The sequence below is a fragment of the Thamnophis elegans genome, chromosome 8, assembly GCF_009769535.1.
Source record: "Thamnophis elegans isolate rThaEle1 chromosome 8, rThaEle1.pri, whole genome shotgun sequence".
NCBI classification, from domain to species: Eukaryota; Metazoa; Chordata; class Lepidosauria; order Squamata; family Colubridae; genus Thamnophis; species Thamnophis elegans.
The window spans coordinates 27,438,757-27,454,012 of record NC_045548.1 but is presented as its reverse complement, the minus strand read 5'-3'; the positions used below and the strand labels follow the sequence as shown (position 1 = coordinate 27,454,012).

General features: G+C 37.8%; 1 protein-coding gene across 2 annotated transcripts; it reads left to right on the top strand.

The window, feature by feature from the left end:
- The first annotated feature begins 1,857 nt into the window (after window positions 1–1,857).
- Window positions 1,858–12,142, top strand: MYL12B (myosin light chain 12B). Of its 2 annotated transcripts, none has more exons than XM_032223082.1 (4): window positions 1,858–1,965; window positions 10,341–10,539; window positions 10,698–10,859; window positions 11,639–12,142. In XM_032223082.1, the coding sequence occupies exons 2-4, from the start codon at window positions 10,356–10,358 to the stop codon at window positions 11,809–11,811; spliced, it is 519 nt and encodes a 172-aa protein (XP_032078973.1). In that variant the 5' UTR covers window positions 1,858–1,965; window positions 10,341–10,355; the 3' UTR covers window positions 11,812–12,142. The 2 variants fall into 2 exon arrangements, with proteins under 2 accessions (XP_032078973.1, XP_032078974.1); XM_032223083.1 differs by lacking the exon at window positions 1,858–1,965 and adding an exon at window positions 2,049–2,167.
- Window positions 12,143–15,256: the final 3,114 nt, after the last annotated feature.

The following is a 15,256-nucleotide window of genomic DNA, read 5'->3' as shown; positions in this document are numbered from 1 at the left end:
GGGAAGGAAGGAGAGAAGGAGAGAAGAAAGGAGGGAAGGAAGGAGGGAAGGAAGGAGAGAAGAAAGGGGGAAGGAAGGAGGGAAGGAAGGAGGAAAGGAAGGAGAGGAGAGAAGAAAGGAGGGAAGGAAGGAGGGAAGGAAGGAAGGAGAGAAGGAGAGAAGAAAGGAGGGAGGGAAGGGGGAAGGAGGGAGGGAAGGAAGGGGGGAAGGAAGGAGAGAAGAAAGGAGGGAAGGAAGGAGGGAGGGAAGGAAGAAGAAGTAGGATTGTTGTAAAATAAGATGGGTGTATGGGATGGTAAGAAAGCAATCTCAATTATATTGTCAATTGTAGGGGAGAAAAATTGTTACAAATACATATTATTAATAACAGTTATGAGATTATATAATTGTGAATGTATACATGAGAAATAATAAAAAAAAAGAAATGGAAGGAAGAAATTCAGAGCCTAGTGTAAGAATGAAATCCTAAGGGGAAATCCTAAGGAGAAAATATGAAGATACAAATGAAATTATATGGATGAAGATAATCTAAGGCACCAAGTCAGAAATTAACTGTAGGGCAGGGCTGTCAAACTCATGGCCTGCAGGCCGAATGCATCACACAGGGGCCATGACCATGCACAATTTAGCAAAGGGGCGCATGCATGGGGGTGCTCACATGGCCTTTTGGGGCTGCGCGCACACACACACACACACTTTGGCCACTCGGCACCAAGGTTAGCCATCACTGCTCTAGACTCTTCTTAAAAACATCCAGTGATGAAGCGCCCACAATTTCGGGAGGCAAGCTGTTCCATTGGTTAATTGTCTTCATTGTTAGGAAGTTTCTACTTAATTCCAGGTTGCTTCTCTCTCTTTGATTAGTTTCCAACCATTGTTTTTTGTCCTGCCCTCCAGTGCTTTGGAGAATAATTTGATCCCCCCTTTTTCGTGGCAGCCCCTCAAGTACTGGAACACTGCTATCACAAGGAGCGGTGGCACAGTGGTTAGAGTGCAGTACTGCAGGCTACTTCTGCTGACTGCCAGCTGCCTGCAATTTGACAGTCCAAATCTCACCAGGCTCAAGGTTGACTCAGCCTTCCTAGGTGGGTAAAATGAGGACCCAAATTGTTGGAGGCAATATGCTGACTCTGTAAACCGCTTAGAGAGGGCTGTGAAGCACTGTGAAGTGGTATATAAGTGTTATTGATATCATGTCGCCCCTAATTCTTCTTTTCTTTAGACTAGTCACTAACCAAATCTTGTTTATAGTCATTTTATGGGGCGTCCCTTGGATCAACCTTCCGGTACTCAAAAAATAACTGGGAAGAGCAGAGGGAACCTCTTAGTACCGAAGGAAGATCGCTAAAGAGCGGGAAAGCTTAAAATCCTGCAAGGGGAGCTTCCCGCTCCATTCAGATAAAGCTGCGCTCCCCTCTCCCCCTCCCCCTCTCAGGGAATGCGACTTCAACACGTCAGCTTGGCCCGCGCGAAACTCTTGACGTCACCAGCGCCCTACCCACTACGGCTGAACAGGAAAAGAGTTTCAATTCCCTTACAAGGTCATCAGGCGCACTCGCGCATGCGCCCCCAAGTTCTCCTTCCCATTTTAGCCACACCCCGTCTCCTGGAATGCGGCGAGCAGATAGGACTGTACCAAATCAATAGTAAAAAAAACCGGAGGGAAGTGTTTGGACCAGCCACTCCTTTCCTATTGGATTTTTGAGCTCCAGCACGTATCTAAATTTAGAAGAAAACAAATCTGTAGTTGCTGTGTGCCTTATCACTAGGCAGTCTATGCTTTTTTTCACGGACTGCACCGTCTAATTCTATTTGGCTCCCCTTTCTCCTCCTCTAGCTACGGCAGTGGTTTCTCCCTCCGTCGCGCTCTCCGGAAGTGCCGAAGCTGTTGGTTTCCTTGGTTCGAACGGCCGCTCGTCCTTTACCGCGATCCATCGGCACCGAATTTCTTCCGTTAGAGTCGAGGTGAGAGAAACCGGAGACGGTTGGTTTGGTGGGCAGACTCGTTTGCGAGAGGGAGCTGGAATGACGGATGCGGAGAGGGGAAGGCGGCAGGTTCCTCCTGTGGGTCTCTCCCCGCCCCTCCCGTTTCTCCGCTGCGGTTGTAAAGTTCGGCTTCGGTTACTTTTGAACGGCTGGGCAGATCTCGGCAGCCGGGAGTTCGGAGGTTGGTTTCTCTCGGCAGCGAGTCCTGGGACGGGGTGGCGGCTGGATTAGGGCATTGAGTCGAACAGGAAAGGGGGGGTTGGACGGCCGATCTCCTGATCCTGCAAACCTCGGCCGATCTCCGGTCTTGGCGGGGTTATCTGGCCTTGACCGAAGTGGGGGGAGGCAAGTTGAAGCTGTTTCTGAATGCTTTGAAGAGCCTGCTTGGTCTTCGCTGGATGGATGGGGACTCCGCCCCCATCATCCGCAGCAGAGCAGAGCTTGTTGAGTGTGATGGGGGCGATGGTATCTGGATCGGGTAAAACTAGAAGCCTGGAAACAAGCTAACCACCTTAAAATACCCACGAAGGCAGATCTGGTGTTGTAAGGAAACGGTTGGAGTTGACCAGGAAGTTTATGGGATAATTTCCTGAACCAAATACTTTTCGGAGCGTTTTGACTCCCCCCCCCCCCCCCCCAAAAGCAGACTCGGTGCTGCTGTTGCTTCTTTCTGCTTGACCGTATTTCCTAACAAACGGTATTGTGTAAAAGTTGGTGGTTTCCTCAGACCTCTTGCTATGAGATGGTGCAGGTTTTTCTTTTCCTAGCGAAAAGCCACATTTCTGCTTTGGGTAAATCTGTCAAATGCATCTGAAAGGAGGCCTTTCGGATGCATGTTTTAGTTTCATTTACTCAAGGTATAGTTGCAGAAATCCACAGTGTAGTGTAGTAGTAGGTGGATCCAACCAAAGCACTGCATTTCAGAAAACTTCAAAAAGTCATCAATGCAGTGCAGAAGTTACAATATCAGAGGAGATCCACTTTCAGTTATACTTAATCTTTGGTTAATGATTGTTCTGCCTATTAACCATTCAAACTTACTAAACAGTAAGTTTATGATTTAAGATGGTCAGAACATCCATGTTATCACAGTTTGGGATGCTTAAGAACCAACTGTCTGAATTTATTTAGCGCTCATAGCATCCTCTTTGCAATCTGGGGAACTGGCTTCTGACAAGCAGTGAGTGGGGAAACTACAGGAAGTTGCAAGTTGTGGCCATATAACTTTGTGCTTAATGAGCCCAGCAAGACTGACATGTTGGGCCTAGGTATTGTAATGTTTTACTTAATTACTGCATTCAGTGTATTGTGGTCGTTAAATGAGAACTATCTGTATTCTTTGAGCAATAAAAGTGTTCTGGATGTTTTTGGTTGCATCCTTTCACAGATCTTGAAAGAAAAATGAAAGTAGAAAATAGAAGTTTGCATATTGCCTTTATTTTGTTAATTGGATGTGGGTTTTTTTTTATTTTAAAGAAACCCTAATAGTGCTCTTACAACCTCAGGGGTTGGGGTTGAGAATAACACTACAAGTCCCAGATTCTCCTTCCAGTTTGGCTACTATTTATGCTGGCTGGGAACTGTGGAATTTGCCATCCCAATACATCTAGCAGGCATTAGGTGGAAGAAAAAGTACTCTATAAATTGCTATATAAATTAGTCTGTGTGTGCAGAACATACCACCCTGCATAGGTAGTCCTTGACTAACGTCCACAATTGAGCCCAAAATTTCTGTTGCTAAGTGAAACAGTTGTTGAGTGAGTTTTTCCCCATTTTATTATCTTTCTTAATCATTGCAGTTGTTAAGCTAGCAACATGGTTGTAAAGCGAATCTGACTTCCCTATTGATTTTGCTTATCAGAAGGTTGCAAAAAGTGACCTTGGGGCACTGCAACTGTCATAAGTGTGAGTCAGTTGCCAAGTGTCTGAATTTTGATCACATGAACTACAACAGTAATAAGTGTGAAGAATGGTCATAAACCACTTTTTTCAAGGTTGTCGTAACTTCAAATGGTCACTAAACAAACTTATGAATTGAGGACTACCTGCACACCTATTTTATGGAAGACGTTTCTCTGTTCTATTCTTTTAAGGAATGAATAATCAATAACACTTGAGAATCTGATTTGTTCTAAAATGACCTAAAATATAATTTTTGTATTCAAATTGGGCATAGATACATCTTTGTCACTCATTGTGAACGTACATGCATAGTATTTTCATGAAAACAAGCTCAGAATAATTATAAAACTGATCTGTATTAGAATTCATAGAATTTAACACAAGATGTTTGTTGTTTCTGTGTGAAAATAACTGGGAAAAAAATAAGTCTGGAAAACCTTAAGGCTCTAAAAATGTGCTGATGGTAGTGAGGAATTTGAAATATTTTCCCAGCTCTTTTAGCTCATTCTTCTTAGCACATTCCAAAGGAAGCCATGTTAAAGACAATTTGCACTCTGCTGGTTTCCAGTTACAGCATTGATTGCTATGGCAAGCCCAATTCTAAAAACAATTTTTTTTAAAATAGTTTCTAACAAAATAGGCTTATTCTATCTTCCGAGCCCTAATCTCAAATTCTGTATAGTGAACACAATCTGGAGAGATAGTAGGTAGTTTCATGCCTCTTGCATTCTGGAAAATAAAGTTTTAAATAAATGCAGGCAGTCCTCAACTTAGCAACAGTTCATGACCATTCAAAATTACAACAGCACTGAAAAGAATTACTTACGACTGTTTTTCACACTTGTAACCATTGCAGCATCCCTATGGTCACATGATCAAAATTCAGATGCTTGGCAACTGACTCATATTTATGACAGTTGCAGTGTCCAAGGGTCATGTAATCCCCTTTTGTGTCCTTACAGGCAAATTCAATGGGGAAACCAGATTCACTTAACAACCGTATTATTAACTTAATAACTGCAATGATTCACTTAACAACTGTTGCAAGCAAGGTCATAAAATGAGCAAAATTCACTTAACAAATGTTTCACTTAGCAACAGAAATCTGGGGCTCAAGTGTGATCGTAAATCAAGGATTATCTGTACAGATTGATTGGGTATTGTTTTGTGCTATCGTGCAGCACATTTGAAATCTAATGGCAAGACACTTAATGTCCGTAGATTTACCTACACTCAGAAGTTCTTATGTTTTAAGTATGCAAAGTAGAACAGGACTTGTATGAAATAAAATGTTGTGAATATCTGTCCAAAATCATTAATGCTTCTCTCCTGTACCACCACTTTGAAAAAGAAAGCTTTTCTGATGATCACTTACAAAATGCTTTTTATAGAACTCCAAACAGAACAAATTGTAATCCAAGTCAGTTATAATTTGGAATAAAAGGCAATGAGGTTAAAAGTGGTTTATACTTTGACAGTCAGATGCAGTTCACATTTCATTACATTTTGATAAGAGTAATAATCTATTCTTTCTGTTTAATTGCAAAACCAATGTTACTGAAATGCATAATCTATACACTATATGGCAGTATTAGCACAGTCCCAGCATCCAAAGCTTTTTTTTTAATATAAGAACTCACTTAAGATTTAAATGCACCCACTAGGCTTAAAATGCTGGTTGTTTTCAAGGAGGAGAAATCAGAAAACCATGTGGTAGAAATAGTATCATTTGATTATAAAGCCTCATATTTAGAAATCATATTTCAGTGCTTTTGACACTCAGCTGCTGAAAAGATGTTATTCACTCATAAGACGGAGGTATCAGTACTGTCGTTGGGATCTTGGGGTTTTCAGAAACACAAAAATAATTTTAAAGGGAAATACTGAGGAGAAAGGATATCACTAAAAGAGGCCAGCACGGACTGAGTATGCTCATTTAGTATAAGCTATAATGATTAAAGGAAAGGGGGGGGGGAGAGGTGGTGACTGATTAATGGACACTCCTGAATAGGAGTACACTTCATTACATTTACCTTCTAGAATTCTGATAATTTAAAATTGGCTAAAATATTTGATTATAAGAAGAGTTATTAATCCCCTGGCTATTAATAGATTAAGATACATCTTACATCTTTGGTCTAGTGCAGGGGTGTCAAATTCGATTTTATTGATGGCCGTATCAGAGTTGTGTTTGACCTCAGGCGGCTGGAATGGGCATGGCCAGCTCAATATCACTCGTGTTGGGGGCGCCTGTGGTGGCGTGAGTGCTCTGCTAGCGAAAACAGGTTCCTGAGCTCCGTTTTCAGCTGTGATGACCTCCTGCAACTCTCTGCCAGTGAAAATGGCCTTTCCAGAGCTGAATTTTTGCTGGCAGAGGCACTGCAGGCCAGGTTTAAGCACCCGTGGGCTGGATGTGGCCCACGGGCCTTGAGTTTGACACTCTGGTTTAGTGCATAAGGCATCAGACTAGAAAGCAGGAGTTTTAATCCCACCTTAGGAGGTATGAAAGCCAGCTGAGTGACTTTGGGCCAGTCACTCTCTTTCAGCCCACCCCACTTCACAGAGTTGAAGTGGGGGAAATAGGAAGAGAATAGTGTGTTACATATGTTTGCTGCCTTGAATTATTTGTAAAATAATGAAGACGGGATACAAACAAATAAAAAAATGTTTTACTACATTCTTAGTTATAAAATATTTATGTTGGAGTTTTAGTTACTTTAAGTTATACAGACAAAATGTTCCTAAATTTCCTAAAAGAAAAATGTTCCTTAAGATTGTGTATATAAAAAAATAGGAATGTTTACTGCCAGCTTTCTAATTTTAATTAATTTATATAGTCCCAATCATTATAAGATATTTAGTGATCAGGATCCTCTGAAAATGGTGCCCTGAGTGACTGGAAGTTTTTTCCTTTGCTGACAAATAGTTGATTTTGCTGGCAAAACTGGTTTTTTTGCATATGCTGCCCAGATTTTAATGGAACCAACTAGGAACAACCCCAGATGACTCTCAGATGACACAATTACTTGCCTGTATTGAGAAAACCTAGTGGTTGCAATTCATGGTCAGAATGGCCAGAGAGTCGGAGTCTCCATCTTTTCCTATCACTTGTTCAGATTTTTAAATGCATTTTTTCTTTAACATCGCCTTTTGAAATTGTTTTCTTTTGATTTCTGACTTACATTTTAAATGCTAAACATCTGGTTGAATGCAGAAGCCAGGCCTTGCTGAATTATAAATGTGATTTTTAAAATGACTTTTACTTTGTTTTTGGAGTAGCAAATACTTTTGCTTTTGCCACATGAAAGTTGATTTCTTCTTTTCTGGTGAATGCAATCTGATGTACTCTAGACTCTTGCAGTAAGGAATTTGTATTTTACCAGTTTTTATGAGAGCTTTGCTGTTTTACTGTACTTTATTTCTTAATATCTCTCTGGTCCTTTTTTTTAAGAGATAGGAACTTTTCCCTTTGTCTCTTCTATTTGTTCTCTATAGCGGGGAAAATTATCTCAAACCTTCCTGCGGTTAGCCAGTAGTGGAACAGACTGTCCTTAAGAGGAAATGCCTATGTTCATGAACTACATTAAAAATGAAAATAACAAAAGCTTTCTTGAACGTCTTCAAAATAAGAATGCTTTTTAACGTATAAGCTCTCTCTGAAAATTTTTAGATAAATGGTTTAATAGCAACAGCTATTTGTTGCTATTAAATGAAGCAACAACAATTATAAATCTACTTAAAGAAGATACGCAGATATAGCCAATCTGATGGATTGGAAATTAATTTGTTGCTGACAGGGGGAGAAGGAACTTTATTGGAAACTAAGAACCAAGGTGGCGCAGTGGTTAAATGCAGCACTGCAGGCTACTGCTAGATCAGCAGGTCAGCGGTTCAAATCTCACCGGCTCAGGGTTGACTCAGCCTTCCATCCTTCCGAGGTGGGTAAAATGAGGACCCAGATTGTTGGGGGCAATATGCTGACTCTCTGTAAACCGCTTAGAGAGACCTGAAAGGCCTATGAAGCGGTATATAAGTCTACTGCTATTAAAGGTTTGGTAAAGAAGTCTGAAAGGGTGATGATGGATCAGTAATGAATTGGACTTTCTTAAGAAAATTCGTGCACTTTTTTAAAAAATGCATGCTGTGGAAATACTTACAACAGAGATCTATGACTTGGGGAATGAAATGAAATTATATGGAAATACCGTAGGTATAATTTTAAGGAAAAGTTTGATTATCAAGAATCAATCAAGGACTGATAAGAAACAATAACGGTAATGGATGAAGCTGTTGCAGACTTTTTGTGAGTTAAATTGCAATAATAGATTGTTAACAGAGGGTTTTGAAGTTAGTTTTTGGTGTTGGACTTACCTATTAACCTTTTTTTTTAAGAGTAGATAAATGATAGGTCAAATTGCTTCGGTAAACAGAGTTCTAGAAGCTTATATATTGTAGACCTATTTTGCAAAGGGGAAAACTAATGTTGAAACATATTTATTAGTATTCAACCGGGGGGGGGGGATATGTGTTTTTTTTCTTTTTTTCTTTAATGCAATTTTTTGTTTGATTGTTTTTGTTCTGTTTAGCTTTGCCCTATTCTAGTTTGCATTTTTTTTAAATTTTACATAAAAAATAAAAATATTTGGAAGTTATAAATTTCTAAGATTAAATCTATCTTAATTATGGTAACCAGACTTTATATTTACATTTATGTTGAAAAGGAATTTTAATGATTTTCCAGAGTACTAGTTGTAGTTCTTTACATAGCTAGTCCTTAATGTACTACCACAATTGAGCCCAAAATGTCTGTTGCTTAGCAAAGCAGTTATTGAGTTTTGCCCCATTTTGTGTCATTTTTTTGCCACAGTTGCTAAGTGAATCGTGTGGTTGCTAAGCAACTCTGGCTTCTCTCATTGACTTTGTTGGAAGCCAGCTGGGAAGGTTACAAATGGTGACCACATGGCCCTGGAACAGTGCAACGGTTATAAACACATGCCAGTTGCCAAGTAACTAAATTTTAATCATGTGATAATGGGGATACTGCCACAGTTGCAAATGTGGGAACCGGCCATAAGTCACTTTTTTCAGTGCCATTATTAACTTCCAACAGTCATTAAACAAACAGTTGTAAGCTGACGACAATCTATAGTTTGGTTATTTGTCATAATTTTAAATATTTTTTAAAAGTCTTGAATGATTTAAAAAAAAAAATGATGGTAGAGTGATTGTCCAGAGACAAGTTTAGCATGTGATTGGATTTCTAATGTCAGTTCTTGTAATAACATCCATTGCAGTAATTTTTTTAAAATATTTTTTCACATCAGTTTTTCCTCAGCTATTTTGACATTTATTCAGAAAATGTAGAATACCAATGTTTCCTGTCTGCAGCATATGTTACTGTATGATGCTGAATAAATAAGATTTTAGTGAAATAAAATAGTAGTCTCCTGAATAATATTGGAGCAGTAGGTGTATGCAATTACTCTTGAAGAAATTTTATATCTAACTGACTGCGGAAAAATATGAATCTTTTTAATTCTAGTAACTTCAACTTAGATCATTTAATATCTGAAAGAAAGTTGAAGATATTTGAATGGAAGATTCTAAACATATGCTTGTTGGCTATTCTAGCTATGGAGTAATGAATGTTTGCTGGGTGACTTGTGCATGGGCTTATTTTTAGTCAGACAGTAATTTGTGTTCTTATATGTCAGGGGACTGTTGTAATAGATGGAACACAAGTTTAAATTTGTGAAGTTAATCAGTGGATGATATCAGGATTACCTATTTATAGTTCTTCCCTTTCAATATATAACCAGCAGTAGCATCTTTTCCTGCTGTCTGAAGTTTGACTAAACCATTGGGCTGTAATCTATTTTGAATCATGGTAAGGTTTTTCTCTAGTACATAAATTAAATCCAGAAATGTGATTTCAAAAAGTGTTTTAATTCTTAAATAGTTTTTAATACTTATTTTCTAATTCAGTTAAAAATTCAGCACTATTTGATTTAACAGCAAAGGAATCAAAACATATTTTAGTGATTAGCTGAAAACAGATTGATCTTCATTTATGAACTTGTTTTCAGTTGGTTCAGCATTCCCAAATCTATACCGTTATGAGCTATCGGGTCTGTAAAATTACACACTCTCTCCTACTTTATCCGTAAAGCATAAATAAAACAAGAATGTTACGGGGTATGAACGTCAATGAAGTTCAGGGAGTAACATGTTATTTAAATTTCATTTTTAAAATATTTTAATACAGCATGTTGGCTTTTTCTTCATACTATTTTTGTTTTTCCTAACATGCTTTACAGTGAAGACTTCTCTGTTTAGAACAAATTGTAACTGTGGTGATGATAAATTGTTAAATTAAGCTAAACAGCCTTGAAATTAGATTGTTGCTTCCTTTCTCTACTGTTCCTTACTTCAATGATTTTTTTGCCTCCTAGAGTCTAGCAGCCAACATGTCAAGCAAAAGAGCAAAGACAAAGACTACTAAGAAGCGCCCTCAGCGTGCTACGTCCAATGTATTTGCTATGTTTGATCAGTCACAGATTCAAGAATTTAAAGAGGCATTCAACATGATTGATCAAAACAGAGATGGTTTTATTGACAAAGAAGATCTGCATGATATGCTTGCTTCACTTGGTAATCACTTTTTCTATTTTATTTCAGTTATGTTTCTTCTAGCTAACTTACTCCCTGTTAAAGTGTAAGGAATTTTTATTTAATACTTTAGAGCTGCACCTTGAAATATAACCCTCCAACTATTGATGTGCTCAATTTTAAATGTTAATTGATTGTAGGGAAAAATCCAACTGATGAATATCTAGATGCCATGATGAACGAGGCTCCAGGACCCATAAACTTCACTATGTTTCTCACAATGTTTGGTGAAAAGTTAAATGGCACTGATCCAGAAGATGTAATCAGGAACGCCTTCGCATGTTTTGATGAAGAAGCAACAGGTAAGAAACCACACAGTATCACAAATAATTTCATAGCTTTTGAGTTTGATTATATAATCTTGGTTAGTTATGTGTAAAATTATACACAAGTTCAAGGCAAAGGAATGTAACACCTTCTGACACTATGGCAAAATATGTGGTTAAAAAGCAACACTGTGACATTAAATTTTTAAAACTGCAAAAATTAGGGATATTTCCTGCAAAGGAATGGTTTGGTAGGGATGATTTTAAAAATGGAAACTCTTCTTGTTCAGGGAAGAAATCATTTGGTTTCGCAGTCAGAATTGGAAATTACTGATCCTTGCTTCTCTGATAAATTCAGCTGCTTGATAATGATATCACAGTATTATTCACATTTTACTTTATTGTTTCCAGTAACAAGGCCATTTACTAAAATAGTTTAAGATCTCAGTCATAACTTTAATTTGGTGACAGCCATAACTGACATAATCGAATTCTATAAGACTTCATACTTCTGCTCATGCAAACAGTGATTTTGAATCCACAGTTTATTTAGAATAGAAAAAATGCTAATTATTTAGTAATAATTGGGTATTTAGTAGTAATTGCGTTTTCTAAATAACTACAAACATTTTATTTGTTCATGTCATTACTTATTTCCTAAAATATAAATAACTACTGAAACAGTAAAATTTTAAAAGCCCTTAAGAGCACTTTTAATAAAGCCTTTTGATTAATTTTGAATTTTTTGTGTATAATACGTTATACTAAAACTTCTTGTACTAAAATTCTCTCTTGAAATCTTTTCACATTTCTAGGCGTCATTCAAGAAGACTACTTGAGAGAATTGTTGACAACAATGGGAGACAGGTTTACAGATGAAGAAGTTGATGAGCTGTTTAGAGAGGCACCAATTGATAAAAAGGGCAATTTCAATTACATTGAGTTCACACGCATCCTGAAACATGGAGCAAAAGACAAAGATGACTAAAACAGAACTCTTGCTTCTGCATTGCTCTTTAGATCTCATGATTATCTTCAAGGGGATTTTTCCAGGTAGAACCTGTTGCATGCAGTTAGCTTTACAGCTTTTACCTATCTTAATGTATTTATCTATACAAGGCCATTCTGGCACATCTTGCACCAGTTTAAAAGGCCAGCAATGGAAATTGTAATTTTGGTGAATTTGGAAGATAAGACCAATGAGTTTGAAGGCCCAGGAAAAATAATCTGTGTTTTTCTGGTTTAGCTGGATTTTTACATTTTGTAATAATGCCATTTTGAAATAAGATTGCTATATCAATAAAATACCTCAAATGCTAGATTGCGAAGTATAAGATTTTATTAAGAGTTGACAGTCCAAACTTCATGATTTATATAAAGAAGAATAGGAAAATGATTTTGTGAAAGACTAATATCACTGTGTCACTACTTCCTATAGATTCAACTGTGTATCTATTGTAAATTTTTTTTTTCAGAGTAAACTTACTACCCTGAACATATATTTTCTGAGTAGATTGGCCTGGAGAACCATGGCATACTACTTCCACGGATCTCCTGGTTTTTTTTAATCTACCCTTGTTAAATTCATTATTCTTATGAAGCTTTTATTTTTTTGACATTGGTGACAATTTATAGATCATAGTATTTTGGATTCATGAACATAATATAGTTTTTCTCAGTTTAGAAATGCTTAAGTTTCTTCCCTAACTAGTTAACACTGCTTCTGTTATGCTGATCTTTCCCCTCATTTCCAGTATCAGCAATAGTAAAAAGTTTTTACTTTTAAGAATGTTGGTATGTGCTGATATCCAGCCGGAAATGGAGAAGCACTGCTATCTATCCTGTTTTATAACCTGCTTTAGAGTGCTGTTCCTAGAATAATGCACACAAAAATAATTTCCATTTTTTTCTAAGGACAAATATCCATTTCAGTGCCTCCTTGGAACTCTAATATCCGCGCAATCTTTTAGTTATTAGGCTTGGCATTAAGTGTTGGCTATAAGTTGGCTAGGAATCACAACACCTCAAATACTGTACAAATTGAAAGGAAGTACAATTGAAAATATATGGTATACTGGTTCTCATTTCTCATACTTGCCCCACCTAAATATATCTTGAATAATACAGGGCCCTTTTGCTGGAGGAAAAAAAGCAGTGTGAATTTGGGAGATATTGTAGCTGTAAATTCAAAGAAATAATGATTACTATATTTTTTATACTATAAGATACTCCAGACCATAAAACACACCTAGCTTTTGGGGAGGAAAACAAGAAAAAAAAATCTGCCTCTGTCTCCCAGCATCCATCAGCGTCCTTGCAGCAAACAGCCTGGTCAGCTTCAGTACATGATTGCAGCCTGATTTAGCATGAGTAGCTGATTGATGGTTGAATTGGCCTCTCGGAATACCGCCAATCAGTTGTTCCAGGCTGCAGCGATCACAGCCTATGGTTGCATCCACAAGTCCTGTGTCTGGCCTCTGCACGCCCCATTTTTGGCCCATTCCAGGCAGGGATCGCTGCTGATCGCTGGCGATTCCTATTGGCAGCGATAGGCGATGGTGGTGATCCCTGATGCCTGGAAGAGGCCGAAAATGCACGGAGGCCCAAAATGGAGCTCACAGAGGCGGAAAATGGCTGGCGGGTGGGCAGGGCTTCAGTAACATTAGCTCTATAAGACGTATAGTCATTTTCACCCACTTTTTTGGGAGGGGGAGTGTGTCCTATAGTGCGAAAAATATGGTAATTAAAGTGTTCAGATTAGCGATTAAGATATTGGGGTAGGAATGAGGAGACCTACATTTTAGTTTACCATTGACCATGGAAAATAGTGGCGTTTAGCCAGTCATTCTCGACCCAGCCAACCTCCCAGGATCATCACTGAATAGAAAAATAAGAGTAAGGGTTGTACTCTCCTACAGCAATACTGTCAACCATGCTATCTCTGGCCACCCCCAGTAATCTTGATGGTGGCAGATCCTTTATTGCTTTTTCTACATGATTGTAAATCTCTTGAAAGTTTTTAAGATATTGAGAAACTATTGTGAAGCACAGTTAATTCCTGGATTTTAACAATTTCTCACACCAATACTTTTAAACTTGATAAATAAGGTACGTCCAGCTTCAGATCAGATCAGACTACATTTTGATTTGGTTAGAGGTTATCTAACCAAATCACATTCTTCATGGAATGATGTAGAACAAAGTTCAAATTTAACTTTTGCTCTGAAATTGTTACGGTTTCCCCTCCTCATGTATAGAGATGGTTTCCTTCCAAAATGGATCAAGTCTGAATCTAAAACATGTTAATATATCATACAGCTATTCCTCATAGAAAGCCCTGCATTGTGTTTTAAGAGCAGCGATCGATATCATGGCACACTTAAGATTAACACAAATATTTAATCACACATTTTTGCTTGTGAGATCCTAATTTGACAGTTGCATGAGGTAAAAACAGACATCAAACAATAGAGGTATCCCTGAGTACACAGAAGGCACAAATGAAACAAATGTACAAAGCTCTTAATATTTACAATGCATCTTTCAGGCCATCCAGATGAGAAGCTGATATTCTTAGAGTTTGATATCCTTCGAGTTGGGTCATGCTATAACATAATACCTAAAGAAATTCTTCAGAGGCAGTATGATTTGCATATCCAAACAATGTGGATTAAGGAAAGTAATCATTTTTATTTCTAATGTTATCAGCTTCTCCAGAATTTTGGGTTCCTGTAGGAAAGAGAAGATTTGAATGCATGAAACATATAAAATATGTGCCCAGGGAGGCTTTTATAGCCAATCTTACTTCCTAACGCCATGGATATTACTTGATTCCAATTACAAGTCTCTCCTAATGCTTCATTGTTATTCAGCAGATAATTTTGAAGACTGGGAAGAGAAACTGCAGCTGAAAAATATCTCTTTGGGGAGATTTACAGTTTTATCACAAAAATTTGAAGTAGGCTGTTGCCACTCAAGAGAGACAGGAAACAAACTGCCTCAAAATGATAAGCTTCATTGCAACTGAATTGGTGAATTGGCTTTGCTTAGGAGAAGTTCCAGGAAAACACGGCTATTTTGTTGTAAAGCAGAGATTTCTGTTTGTTATTCTTCCAAAATGCATCAAGTCTTAATCTAAAATGGGTTAATATATTGTACAGTTATTCTTCATAATTTGAGAGTGAAAACGAGGCCCAAGTGATAGAAATCTCTGAGATCAGAAATATTCTATTCATTTCCCCTAAAACTAAAATTTCATGTAATTACTATGTAATATAACAAGAATGGTTATCTTCTTCCTGGTCTGTCTAGAATTCCATCTAGTCTACATTTATTGGGTATTGAGTTATATATAACTCTTTAAACAGCCTATTTCCTTGCAAAAGTATTGCGCTATATCTTCCATAATTTCTAGCCAGTCAAGTGAGAGTTCT

Coding starts and splice junctions, on each gene's coding strand:
- MYL12B (XM_032223082.1), top strand. CDS start 10,356: ATGTCAAGCAAAAGAGCAAAGACAAAGACTACTAAGAAGCGCCCTCAG. Junction 10,540..10,697: donor TGATATGCTTGCTTCACTTG/GTAATCACTTTT, acceptor AATTGATTGTAG/GGAAAAATCCAACTGATGAA. Junction 10,860..11,638: donor TTTTGATGAAGAAGCAACAG/GTAAGAAACCAC, acceptor TCACATTTCTAG/GCGTCATTCAAGAAGACTAC.